Here is a 14,749-nt window from a genome sequence, read left to right as displayed (position 1 = left end):
TCGGTTGACCAATTTGAAAGTAAATGTGGTAAAGTGCCGATCGGAGTGCATAGACCTGGGAATATTTCCCAAGCATGTCCAAATTGTGTATCATACCATTCACCAGAAAAGGAAAATTCTGTCTTTGTTCTGCCTAATAAATATTTTGGTGACTCAAGCTCAGAACAGCACCCTTTATTACATCAGTCTTACTATGCCCCTTCTATAATTTCTATAACAATCATTCTTATGAGTGGAATTGCAAATTTGAAATGAATTGTGTAGCACAGTACGGTGAGCCTTTATCCACTCAGGATTGCTGAAGGCCATTTAGTTAATTTCATGTAGAACTCTTTCAGGAAGAAAATAGGCATTCAACAGTTGCCTACATCTGAACACAGGCTCCAAATTGAAAGCAGAGAGCAAGCTGTAACAGTAAGTTCCTAAAAGAAATTAAATAGTTAGTTACCTTTTCTAAACATATTGAACTATTTAAGTTAAAGTTTCTTTTCTGGAGTACTTTTGGTTTGAACAGTTTGATAGCCACATTCCTATACTACATAAATCTTCAATTTTCTTATTATGTACCTGCCACCTGCCAATTCACTCATTCTGCTCAAACTGGTTTCAACATAACAATCATCTTCTTCCCATAAATGGTGACCCATTTTGTTCTTTTATCTAGAATATGACTTGGAGCCTTGTGATAATCCGGGTATCCCGCCATTCAGCAGCAGAACTGGGCGTCGATTTGGAGTTGGAGACTCCCTTACGTTTTCATGTTTTCCGGGGTATAGACTGGAAGGTGCGTTCCGGATAACTTGCCTTGGAGGTAGACGGCGTGTGTGGAGTTCGCCTCTTCCAAGGTGTGTTGGTAGGTGGTCGTGAGCTTTCATTTCACTTGGGTTGAAATTTCAACACTAGTTTGGAGCTGTGCAAAGACCTAAACCAATGCATTTAGTGTACAAACAGCATGTTTTGAATTGCTATAATGATTAATAAAAGATACAACAGTAAGACCAGAGAGTGCCCACAATTGTCCGTTCCTTGCCTATCCTCTGGCTAAAGGGTGAAATCTTTTCAAAGCCAAGAGTTTCTGCTGTGGTGCTTCATGTATTAGAACAGGACAATTCTTGGAAGAAGATATGAATGTAGGATTTTCTTTCTTTTCTGCTACTGTACTGCCTCATTATTAAGACACTGTGATTCCATGAACGATGCAATTTGATGGACAAGTTGTCTCCATTTTGAATGACTGGGAGCAAACTCCTCTCAGTTGTTAATGCCAATTTTTGCCAAGTTTTAAGGAATGCTTCAGGATGATTTTGGAGTCTTATACTTTGTTCTTCCCTGGACATTTAGAAAATCAAGAGATGACAGAAACAGTTGGAAAGAACCATGGTTTTTTGCCATTTGGACACAGCCTCAAATACTTTGAAGAAGATTTTGCAGGAGTTTTGCCCAAATGCTGGTGGAATGGCTTCAGGAGTGACACTAGTGTTTATCAAACATCCCATTGAATCCAGAGGATATACCCAGAGAACAATTGCGAATGAGATTTTTTTGCCAGCTCTTTTGTATGCCACTAATACTGAGTTCAGGCCTCACAACAGTACAGGAGTGTACTGATGACAGTTATTCTGCGCATTTGAACTTCTCTTGATATGCAAACGTCATTGTTGCTAAAGATCTCATCCAAAGTTTACAGCTGTTAGCTCAGCAAATATAATACTTGAGCTCCTTGACAATGATGGATTTTCTATAGAGCTGGTTGGCAAGGTATTGTAAATACTTCATATATTCTAGAGTCTAATCTGCAATATATTTGGAAAGTGGAATATCTGGTTGACTAATAAGAAATTTATTTTGTCTAAATTTCTGGACAATCTGAGTTTCCTGTATGCAAATTGAAGAGATTGAGAGTGGCTTGCAAACCTGGTGAAGAACAGGGAATGGCATTGCAGTCACTTGTTATCCCAGATCATATTTGTCAATGGTAGTCAGTTTGCTTTGGGCATGGAGGCAACTGGTGTTCAAGAGCTTTTCATCTGTTTAATCACACCAGAAAGTGATGTGCAAAGTCATTGACAGGTAAATTATAGATTAGATTCCCTACAGCTTGGAAACATGCCCTTCAGTCCACACCAACCCTCCGAAGAGTAACCCATCCAGACTCTCATTTTCCGTCATTTACCCTTGACTAACACACCTAACACTATGGGCAGTTTATCATGGTCAATTCACCTAACCTGCACATCTTTTGGAATGTGAGAGGAAATCAGCGCACCCGGAGGAAACTCATGCAAACACGGGAGAATGTGCAAACTATAAACAGGCAGTCGCCCGAGGCCAGAATCGAACTCGGGTCCCTGGTGCTGTGAGGCAGCAGTGCTAACTATTGAGCCACTGGGCCACCCCAGGGATGGATAAGTTATCATCTAGCCTTACTTTTATTTTTATTTTTCCATGCAATGTGAGCGTTACGAGCTCATGTGTCTTGCCTAACTCCACGTCGCCTTGAACTATGTGAATTTCAGAGAGCAGTTAAGAATCAACCACATGATTGTGGACCTAGACTCTCACATCAGCCACATAAGGTTGGAATGGAAAATTGTCTTTGCATCATTGAACCAATAGGTTTTTTCCAATAATCAATTATTGTTTCATGGCCTCCATACTGAAACTAACTCTCAATTCTAGACATTGTTAACTGAATTTATATCCACCAGCTGTCATGGTGGGATTTGAACGCAGATTTATATTTGGCCATCAGCCTAGACTACTACTTGTCACTATCAATACCAGTACTCGCACTCTCACCCCTGCTGCTGGTTATTGAAACTATCTCTGGTTAGGAACAATGTGTTGTTGCACTTGCCTGTGGGTGCTCGAATGCAGCATTGCATTGTTGAATTTCTCACGTCAGGCTCAACTTGCACTATCCAGTGTTTTTGTAGATGCTTGGTTGTGAAAGGAATAGTAAAGGTAATGACTGGAAAGTTGTCAGAAATAACTCAGCAGATAGAGAGGATGAACTGCTACATTGAATGATGTTTTGACTCTGGTCAAGCACCAGTTAAAGACTGCATATCCTCTCCCATCTCAACTGGGGGCGGCATGATACAGGCAACGTAATGAATCAATGAGAAAATGTTATTTTAATATTGAGAAAAAAATGCTATTGTTTTATTCTTTGCACGCTCCTTACTAAAAGATATATGTTGTTCTGAATGTTCATGATAATACAAAAAAAAGGATACAATGAAAATTACCAGAAAGCTATATGAACAATATTTATAACCACAAGTGCCAGTTTTACTAAGACCCTGAAATGGGCAAACATGAAAAATAAATACTTGCTCAGTCCTTGTTAATTAACTTTGAAGATCTTTTAAAGGATTGAATTGAGAAGTGCAAGCTGACTGGCTGGAGGAAGGTAACAAAAGACTGTTTTCAGAACTATTATTCAAAACAGTCACCAGTAGTGATATTTGAGCAAGGGAAGATGATTATTAACCTGTGATAAAAGTCAAATTATTGCAGGAAAACAGAAAAAAGTAGTCTCTCAGTCAAAGACATATTTGATTCTGATGAAAAGCAATGCTTGAAATGTTAACTTCACTTCTCTCAGTTAAGTTTAAGTCTCTCCTTAGTGGATTGAACACCAATATCTTAAGTTTTATGACTATGCTAGCAAAGCAAATTGTCGGGACTTATGCTGGCACAGTTTCGACATTAGCCAGTCATGGTGAATTTTGCAGTGTCCATATGAATAAAATAGGTTGGGTTTTGTATGAAACATATTCAGCACACCTGGACAAACGGGTTATATACTTCAGACCAAATTAGGATGTTTAGTATATTCCTACTGATAGCTATTTAAACTCGAAATCAAGGAGGGAGGAGAGGTGATAGGAAAAGCTTCAAATACACAAAATGAAAAAAAAATACACTTCTAAGTGTTGAAATGTTTACTGCATGCTCTACTTCAAAAATGATTTTCTGCTTCTGTGAAATGAAATTTGATCTTTTTTTAACATGCGAAGGCAATTTTCATGCAACCTCTTGTGTTCTATATCCATTAATTAGTTTTCTTGATTCAATTTTTCAGGTCCATTCAACTGAATGGAACTGGTGTGAACATGTCATTGTGTGATGTGATTTCTTTGGGATTCCAGTTGTTGAGATTAACTGACAAGTGTCTGGGAAACACTACTTCAACTCATTCTCACAAAATGCATTTTACTGTATTTAATACTATTCAGATTTATCTGTTCTTCTACTTCCATAATGGGATAAACACCAGAACAAACTGCTGCACTAATGAGCAATTTGAGTATTTTGTGTGAAATTCGCTAAGTGGAATGTACAACTCAAAGTGTTAACCCAGCACTAAAACACATCTTTTAATTTGAGCAGAAATCAGGATTATGCTTGTTTGATTCCAAAAAATCATTGTCTTTACTGTAGTCTGGTTGAAAAGGAGCTTCATCTCTATCCCCTGTTTTCTAATCCAAAGTTATTGCCACCATAAATACACAACACTCTTCACTTAAGAAAGTGGAATTCTTTCTAGTCATTCCTATAGATTAGATTAGATTACATTACTTACAGTGTGGAAACAGGCCCTTCAGCCCAACAAGTCCACACCGCCCCGCCGAAGCGTAACCCACCCATACCCCTACATCTACATTTACCCCTAACCTAACACTATGGGCAATTTAGCATGGCCAATTCACCTGGCCTGCACATCTTTGGACTGTGGGAGGAAACCGGAGCACCCGGAGGAAACCCACGCAGACACGGGGAGAACGTGCAAACTCCACACAGTCAGTCGCCTGAGGCGGGAATTGAACCCGGGTCTCAGGCGCTGTGAGGCAGCAGTGCTAACCACTGTGCCACCGTGCCGCCCTATAGAGGTTGTCAATGCTGCAAGTTTAAGAGCAGAAATTCACACTGAACTCAATGAAACAGCCTGGCTAAGCTGATGTTAATTCCATTCTGTCTTTCTCTCTGTTTTCTTGGCAAAACATGACAGTGTTGTTTAAGAGCAACAGCTTCCCGATGGTGAAAAGCAAATACAAATTTCCCACAACATATTTAGTTTTTACTTATTCAGTCATGGGATGTGGATATCACTGTCTGGCTAACATTTATTGCCCATCCCTAGCTGCCTTGAGAAAGGTAATGGTGAGCTCCTACCTTGAACCAGTGCAGTCCACATGGACAATGAGTGATAGCTTTATTTCAGCCAGGCATCTTCACTGTTCTGATGTCACCACGACACCAATTAGATTCCAGTACTGAAAACAAACAGGAAAGTGTTACCAAGATTTGCAGGGATAAATGAATAATCATTTACTATTGTATTGTGGCACTGATTTAAACTGAGATAGACCTGTATGTTTAAGATAGCTACATTACATCACGACGTGCGATGTCCCAGTATAAAGGTACCTGAGTCATCTTCAGTGATGAAGATTGTTTCAATATAATGGAGTCAATGTAGTCAGTTATCTCTATGTGCTTGTATGTACAATGACATCAAGAAGAATAAAATCCAGATAGTGTAAGTCTGTGATATAGCCTTATAGATATTTAGTGTTGGAACTCTGACTCAGGAGAAACCCTGGCTGGACTTGGTTTTTACTCTGCAGTGTAACTTACAGAAAGTGACAAAATGGCAACAATTTCCTCTTAAGCTAACACATACAAGAGGGGGGAAAAGCATTCACTAATGACTTAAGTGTCTTGCCACTCACTGAAGCATATAATACATTTCTGCTAACACCCATTATTAAGACTATTATCCTGTATTACATTGGTTAGAGACCATTTTTGTTTTTATTTACTCACCGTCCATGTGGACTGCAGTGGTTCAAGGTAGCAGTTCACCATTACCTTCTCAAGGCAGCTAGGGATGGGCAGTGAATGTTGGCCAGCCAGTGAAACCCATATCCCATGGGCAGTGAATGTTGGCCAGCCAGTGAAACCCACATCCCATGATTGAACAAATAAAAGCAAAATATGTCTTCCAGCCTGTCTATCCTGTATTACATTGACTGTTTGATTCATAGAATTGATTTGAATGTTAGGATCCCTACAGTGTGGAAACAGGCCATTTAGCCCAACAAGTCCACACCCACTCTTTAAAGAGAAACCCATTCCTCTATCCTATATTCTTACTGACTAATGCACCTAATCTACACATCCCTATACACTATGAGCAATTTAGCATAGCCAATTCACCTAACCTGAACATCTTTGGATTGTGGGAGGAAACCGGAGCACCCGGAGGAAGCCCACACAGACACAGGGAGAATGTGCAAACTCCGTACAGTCACCGAGGCTGGGATTGAACCTGGGTCCTTGGCACTGTGAGGCAGCAGTGCTAACCACCGAGCCATCACACCACCCTTGTTAGACTGCATCAAGTGCATTAAAGAAATCACTATTATGGCACAAATTTTTCCATTGTTTAGACTGTTGCTATGTCATGTCTTGGGTCCTCTGAAATTGACTGCTAAGTCTGGAGCCCACATATGTACAGTTAAATGCAGGAAACCAAAAGTGGCTATCAGTGCTCCAATGCTTTCCCATATGGTGCACAATTGAAGTTTTCCTTGTTTGCATACTGAATGGATGAGAGCTTGCTATTTTCTATTAGTTTCACATAAGCTCACCTAAAAATTACACCTTGTTGCAACAAGTCTAACCAGGTTCTGGACAACATAATACGGTTATAATGGCTGACAAAGTCATCGCTTGCCATGGAAAACTAATTTTACATTTGCATAACTTTTTAAATTATACTAAAATTAAGACTTTTCAAAATAAGTATTTAAAGAAAAAGGAAAAGTTAAGAAAAAAAGTTATATGTGCATCTTTTTAGTGGAAAAAGCCAGTATAAACTTGACACAATTCTTGCTTGGTGGTATCATAGTAAATCTGTTTTCTTCCCAGCTTTTTGACCATGACTGTAAAGAAATTACTTCATTTCAAGCAACTGTGTTTTTCTTCTTACCAAATTTTTTAAATTATTGCTGTTTACTGAAGGAACAATATAAGACAGCTATGAAATTGTAAAGATTGAATGTATCCCTTCTAATTTTCTCTGCTCCACTATTTTGTCCATTTATTATATAACATGAATGGCAGGGTTTGAGAGAAATTTATTTTTTGTGTGTCTCTTATTTGAGGCTTGTTCTGACTGTTTTTATAGTGCTGTAGCTTCCCGTCTTTACCTTGCTTTTGTTTGGAACATGACTTGGAGATGCTGGTGTTGGACTGGGGTGGACAAAGTTAAAAATCACACAATAGCATTTTATAGTCCAACAGATTTATTTGGAAACACTAGCTTTCGGAACACTGCTCCTTCACACCTAATGAAGGAGCAGTGCTCTGAAAGCTCATACTTCCAAATAAACCTGTTGGACTATAACCTGATGTTGTGTGATTTTTAACTTTATTTGGAACAAGTCAGGAAAAAGGAAATGTTTGCAGAACCATATGGCATTTATGAATCCATGGGTTACAACAACTTAATAAACCAAGATGTTTGTAAAAGACCAAAAATAATGATGATGAAATGACAATAATGTTAAAATTCCAAAGAAAAAGAAGTGATTATTTCAGTTGGACTAAGTCAAAAAGTGTTAACTTTTTTCATTACAGAAGTTTATCATTTCAGGTGTTGCTGCCACTTTCAGGAAAATAGATATGTGGAATGAGAAGATCCATTCTTAGTCTTTCAGCAGAATGTCAGTCCAGACAATCTATACACCTTTACCCAATGAGTTCCTCTTCCTTAACTTAAAATTACATCCGTTACAGTTTGGACTGAAGCTTAAACAACAAATCTTTATCATTTTGTACTAATCAATAGTCATTGCACCTGATAACAAATTATTCCTCAAGTCGGCTGATCTCAGGAGAGATAAAGCTTCTTTTCCTCAATTTGAGGAGCCTGTCCTCTGAATGTATCATTCCTTTGCAGCTCAGAAAATTACTATCATTGTATGGAAGCAACCAGGTCATATAACACCTCACTTTTAATCATTATAGCTCTATTCATCTGCCTTTGAAGAACATGTCTTGTCTTCTTAGCCTTGGGTATAACCCTGATTTTCTTTACTGCATTTATCTTAGATTGTAAGATGTACTGTTCTCGGATGATGACTGAGTGTTTCAGTTGCATCAGAAATGCTTCAGTAAGAGCTAATAGAATTAAGCACAAGAAATTGTTAATTGACCGCCATTTATTAATTATACTCAAGCCCTTAATTATTTAATGGGACTAGCGGAACACAGTCTATAATTAACTGGAACATTTTGCAACTGAAAGAAGCCATCAGTTATACAGTAGAGCACACACTGCAGCACAGTTTATTGTTATATACTTAACTGTATTTGTGATAAATATATTCTGTATGTTTGGTACAAATTAACTGAACAAATAGCCTTTTATGTATTTACAGTATTGGAGCATTTCAATGCTCGAAATAAGCATCCTGGAAAACAGTGTAACCTTCTAATGGAAGCTCATCAAGCTGAAATATTACTTCTTGCTTCTCTCTCTTTTCATGGCCACTCCCTGACATGCTGAGTATTTTCTGTTCATATTTTAGACTTTTTTTTGCCTTGGTTCCTGGTTTCTTTTTCTGAAGGGACTGTCTGCTAAAAAAAAGTGCTTCAAAATTTCCTTTTGCAGGTTGTTGTGAAGAGGTTTCAAAATGGGGAAAAACGTGATGGTTTCTTCTGTTCCCAGTAATGATCTCTGCTGGTTGAAACTGAACCTCGGGAGGATATATTTGTATCATTGATAGCCACAGGTCAAGTGTTGAAAGACTGGAGGGTGGCTAATTTGGTGCCATTATTTAAGAAAGGTGGTAAGGAAAAGGGAACTACAGACCAGTGAGCCTGACATCATTGATGAATAATTTGTTGGATGGGATTCTGAAGGACAGGATTTCTATGTTTTTGGAAAGACAAGGACAGATTAGGAATAGTCAACATGGCTTTGAGGGTGGGAAAACATGTCTCACTAAATTGATTGAGTTTTTTGAAGAAGTGACAAAGAACGTTGATGAAGTCAGAGCGGTAGATACTATCAATATGGACTTCAGCAAGGCGCTCGACAAGGTTCCTCATGATAGACTGGTTAGATCAAATGGAATCCAGAGAGAGCTAGCCAATTGCATACAAAATTGGCTTCAAGATAGGAGATGTGGGTGGTGGTAGAGGATTGTTTGTTTTTGGACTGGAGGCCTGTGATCAATGATGTGCCACAAGGATTGATGCTGGGTCCATTGCTTTTCATCATTTATACAAATGATTTGGACATGAATATAGGAGGTATAATTAGTAAGTTTGCAGATGACACCAAAGTTGGTGGCATAGTGGACAGTGAAGACATTTACCTCAGAGTGCAATGAAATTTTGGGACAGTGGGCCGAAGAGTGGCAATAGAGCTTAATTTAGACAAATGTGAGGTATTGCATTTTCATAAGGTAAATCCAGGCAGGGCTTATACACTTAATGGTAGGATGTTGGGGAGTGTTGCTAAAAAAAAGACACTTAGAGTTGCAGATGCATAGTTCCTTGAAAGTGGAGTCACAGGTAGACAGGATGGTGAAGAAGTGTTTGGCATGCTTGCCTACACTGAGTGCATTGAGTATTAGTGAGGCCACCTTTAGAAAATTGCATATATTTCTGATCTCCCTGTTATAGAAAAGATGTTGAACTTGAGAAAGTTCAGAAAAGATTTGCAAGGGTGTTGCTGGGATTGGAAAGTTTGATCCTACCTCCATCTGGGTTTGATCTATGGGGAGAGATTGAATAAACTGTGGCTTTTTTCCCTGGAGTATCAGAGGCTGAGAAGAGACATGAAAGGGTTTCATAAAACCAAAAAGAGCATGGATCAAGCAAATAACTAAGGTCTTTTATCTCAGAGTAGTTAAGTCTAAAACTACAAGGCAGAAGTTTAAGGTGAAATGGGCAAGATTTAAAAGGGACCTGAGGGATAACTTTTTCACATAGAAAAGGTGGTGCTTGTATGGAATGAGCTGCCAAAGGAAGTGCTGGAATGGGAACAACTATGACATTTAAAAGGCTTCTGGATGGGTTCATGAGTAGAAAGAGTTTACAAGGATGTGGGCCAAATGCTGGCATATGGGATTAGATCAGTCTAGAATATTTGATCAGCATGGACAAATTAGACCGAAGGATGGCATATGAGGATGGCATTCAATGAAATACAAACTTGAAAGAAAGAGGTATAAGTGTATTGTAAATAGAATTTACTTTTAAGGTTTAAAGTTGGCATATTACTTTTACCTACGTATACACATAAGAATTAGGAGCAGGTTTTGGCCATTTGGACCCTCTTGTCTGCTTCTCTTTTAAATTAAAATCATGGCTGATCTGATTGTGGCTTCAATTCCACATTCCAGACCATCATGAAAATCATTGACTCCTTTGTTCAATAAGGATCTTTCTCCCTCTGGCTTGGTATTCAATGTTCAATGTTCCCACATCTACCACTCTCTGTTGAAGAGAATTTCAAAGATTCATGACCCTCTGAATCTCAATTTTCATGGACCAGGCCAGGCCCCCTCAAAACATTTCGAGAAAGTAGCCCAAACCCTAACTTTGATCGTGTTTTAAGCAGGTGTATGCGGATGTTCTGGGAGGGATGCAGCCGGTCAAATCACTTAGTTTTAAACAAAACAGAATTTATTTATAAGATCACGGAATGAAACACGAACAAAAGAGAACAGGATACAGAATAACTTGACCTCTCCAAAAACCCATCAGACTATACCAACTTAATGACGCGGTTCCAAATACTTGCAACAATCCCCATAAACACCCCTTAGCACAAAAGTAAAAACAAACATGGGGTCTTACACGAGAAAAGTCAGAGAGAGAGGAGGATCGGGCTGGACCTGTTTCTTTGGATCCAACAGCTTTTTTAATACTATTGCTAAAAACCAAACCAAACTAGAGAAAAGCTGACCTGAGAGAACTGGCCACTCCCCTTTCATTTTACAAGTGTTATTTTTCAAACCTTGAAAGCCTGTTGCCTGAGGCAGTATCTGTTAGCTATAAGCAAACTGACCCTAAAACACTTCAACTTAGACTTTTCTGAGTCTGTGTCTTTTGCAATATCTCTGACAAAAAAAAACAAGGACAACTTAACCTTGGTAAAGGAGCAGCATCGTCAAACCATTAAATGGGAGACCCATTTATATGCTGCTCTATAGACCTGTTGAGTGATGATCCTCAACATGAGGATGAAATGTTTTCCCCATCTTTGTTTTTTATGTATGTAAGAACCATGCTTGATCAGATGCAGCATAGTTCCATTAACTCTGTATTCAATAACTGTTTTGCACTAAAATGAAAAGAGCACATATTGGCTACCATTTTGTTTTCAAGTGCAATCCTTGGCAACATCACTAAAGGGCCAGTATGCATCACCTTGACAACAGACATTTAAAGATGCTTGATGACAATGCCAATACTGAAAGCTGGACACCTGCTAACTACTTTAGATTCCACACACCCCATCACTCAGATTGATCTCTTTACCATTAGCAAAAATGAAGCCAGTGTATAGCTAACAAATAGGATTAGCTGCATGTCCACCATTCTGTGCAGATGAAAGGATGCTGACAACATAATTGCAGTCCTGACTGTAAGTACCAACTTGTGCAAGTTCATCATTTCACCTTGTGTCTTTTTTTTAAAACAGTGTGGGATGGTCAACACAAAATTACAATCCTCACTGTAAATCCAAAAATCTTTCTGCTACTCCCCAATTTTCACTCAAACTCTCCCGAAGAAGTTGAATGCAGTGGTACTGTTGCCTGAACATTGTCAGCAAAATGCTGATTCCTCTTGAAAGAGAACACAGCAGTTTATTGGATTGTGTTCCAATAAAGGATTATTTTGATATAACAAAGGAGTTGGGAAGAGTTGCATTTGAGGATTCTGTTTTGAAGCAAAATATATTTGCAAAAGATTTATTTAAAGTAAGACACTCAGATAAAAAGTAGTTAAAATGATCATTTTCCCTGGAGTATAAATAATATGCAGCTCATTAGCTCATCTCAGCCATGCTTGAAGACACCCATCTATCGTCTTGGCAGCTCCCTAGCCCCCAGATGCTTAATATGCTTTGTCCGGTATCTGTTTTACAGTCAGTTTGTCAATAGAAAGAGATAAACAGTAGAGACAAAGACATGTGTAGTTAGTTTTATTTTTAAATAGGTGCAAGTCTTCAAAGGCAGCTGGATCTAGTTTAGGCTGGAAGAAAAAGCAGTTTCATTCACTTGCTTCAGCATTAAAAAACACTTTTTGGGGGAAGGACTTCATTTCTTTTGCCTAGGGTTAGAATCTTTTCATCTGTTTTGTCCTTGTGATCTTTCTCAGGTATTAGAGGGAAATAACAGGAGTAGGCCATTCAGCCACTAAAACATGTGCAACCATTCCATAAAATTATGGTCCCAGCTCTATATGTTCCCCAATGTCACATATTGATTAATAATTTGATCAACAGAATTTGAAGAATCTCAGAATGAAAGCTTTCACACATGATTGAGGGCCGAAGGGCCTGTACTGCACTGTAATGTTCTATCACATTGGATATATGTTGCAGGACATGCCATTCAGCCCAACCAATCCATGCTTCTGTTTATGCTTCAATTGAATCTCCTCCCATGTTTTCATCATAGTACAGGGGTTAGGATGTCATGCTGTGTCTATACAGGATATTGGTGAGGGTGTAATTAAACTTGTGAAGGTGCAGAAAAGATTTACAAGGATGTTACCAGGACTGGAGAGTTTGAGCTATAGGGAGAGGCTGAATAGACTGGAGCTTGTTTCCCTGGAGTGACGGAAGCTGAGGGGTGACCTTATAGAGCTTTATTAAAACATGAATTAAAAGCCAAGGCCTTTTTACTCTGGTAGGAAGTTTCTTTCTTTTAGAATGGACATAAAGAAGCTCAGTGGTAACTAGATGGAATTCACTGCCACAGAAGGCTGTGGAGGCCAGGTCGTTGAGTATATTTGAGACCGAGATAAATAAGTTCTTGATTGTCAAAGAGATCACAGGTTATGGGGAGAAAGTGGGAGAATGGGGTTGAGAAACCTATCAGCCATTATTGAATGGTGGAGCAGACTTGATGGGTTGAATGGCCTAATTTCTGCTCCTTTGTCTTATGGTCTTATGGAGTCCAAAACTAGAGGATATAGATTTAAGGTGATGGGGAAAGATTCAAAAGGGACCTGAGGGGTAACCTTTTCATGCACAGGGTGATGCACGTATGTAACGAGCTGCCAGAGGATGTGTTGGAGGTGGGTACAATTACATCATTTAAAAGGCATTTGGATACATATATGAATAGGAAGGGTTTGGAGGGATATGGGCCAAATGGTGACAAATGGGATTAGGCCAGACTAGGTCTGATCAGTGCAGCTAAATTGAAGAGTCTGTTTCCATGCTGTATCACTATCCAAATCTGCCGTTGTAACCATCTCTCCCTCAAAAATTTATTTTGTTTCTCTTTCAGTGCATCACCATCTCTGCGGGAGCAAGTTCAACATTCTCACCTCTGTTTGGTCTAAGAAGTTAATTCTTTTGAATTTTTTTACTGGATTTCTTGGGGACTGTTTGATACTGGTGACCTTTAGTTCTGCTTTAGCCAAAAGGGGAAACATTTAGGATATCTTTCACCATTTTAATGATCTTTATTAGGTTATTTTTCTTACTTTTTTTAAAAATAAGAGACCTAGATTATCATTAGCTTCCAAATGTGACAAGAGTTAGGAAAGAAAATACATTGTTGAACCATTCAAGTTCATGCACCCACAGTTAAAACAATGCAGAATCAGGTTTCATGTACTATCTCAAGTCACAATCCAGTAGGTCACATTTCACATTTTCATAATATAGGGCATGCTTGCAATTCTTGTACTCATTCTAACTTCAAACAATACATTCAATGCAAACCACCCCAGAATCATAGTGTGTTCAAATAGACATGCCATGACATATAACTGTTAACACTGAGACAAAGAAATAGACCGTTTGTATCTTCACTCTTAAAATTCAGACTCTAATTCTTGGGCTACTTATCCTACTTTAGATTAGATTAGATTTCCTACAGTGTGGAAACAGGCCATTTGGTCCAACAAGTCCACACCGACTCTCCGAAGAGGAACCCACCCACATCCGTTCCCCTACCCTATATTTACCCCTGACTAATCCACATAAAATTATGGGCAATTTAGCACAGCCAATTCACCTGACCTGCACATCTTTGGATTGTGGGAGGAAACCAAAGTGGAGTACCCAGAGGAAGCCCACACAGGCACAGGGAAAATGTGCGAATTCCACACAGGCAGTTGCCTGAAGCAGGAATTGAACCCGGTCCCTGGTGCTGTGAGGCAACAGTGCTAACCACTGAGCTACCGTGCCTGTCAATGGAAATAGTTTTCTCTCTCTACCCTAATGTTCCCTTTCATATCTTGAAAAGTTTAATTAAATCACTCTTTAATCTTAAAAAAAATTCCTAGAGAATTAAATTCTAGTGTCTGTCTGTCTGCCTGTCTCTCTCTCTCTCTCTTTCTCTCTCTCTCTCTAAAAAGGGGGACCCCAGTAATCCCTGCTTTCTGTTGGAGGACAAATGGCTGGATTTTTATAACATTTTGTAAGCCCCAACAACCACTAGTATCCCAAGGATATTGCAGCAGTCTGAGTTTCTGT

The 14,749-nt window shown here is 38.9% G+C and overlaps 1 protein-coding gene across 1 annotated transcript in view; it reads left to right on the top strand.

The window, feature by feature from the left end:
• csmd2 (CUB and Sushi multiple domains 2) overlaps nucleotides 1–14,749 on the top strand; it is a 602,495-nt gene that overhangs the window by 212,905 nt on the left and 374,841 nt on the right. Inside the window, exon 16 of the mRNA XM_072548527.1 lies at nucleotides 665–853. Coding sequence (XP_072404628.1) covers nucleotides 665–853 — 189 coding nt within the window. The remainder of the gene's footprint in view (nucleotides 1–664; nucleotides 854–14,749) is intronic.

This window comes from Chiloscyllium punctatum, chromosome 27 (genome assembly GCF_047496795.1).
Source record: "Chiloscyllium punctatum isolate Juve2018m chromosome 27, sChiPun1.3, whole genome shotgun sequence".
Lineage (NCBI taxonomy): Eukaryota > Metazoa > Chordata > Chondrichthyes > Orectolobiformes > Hemiscylliidae > Chiloscyllium > Chiloscyllium punctatum.
This window is presented reverse-complemented; position numbering and strand designations above follow the sequence as displayed.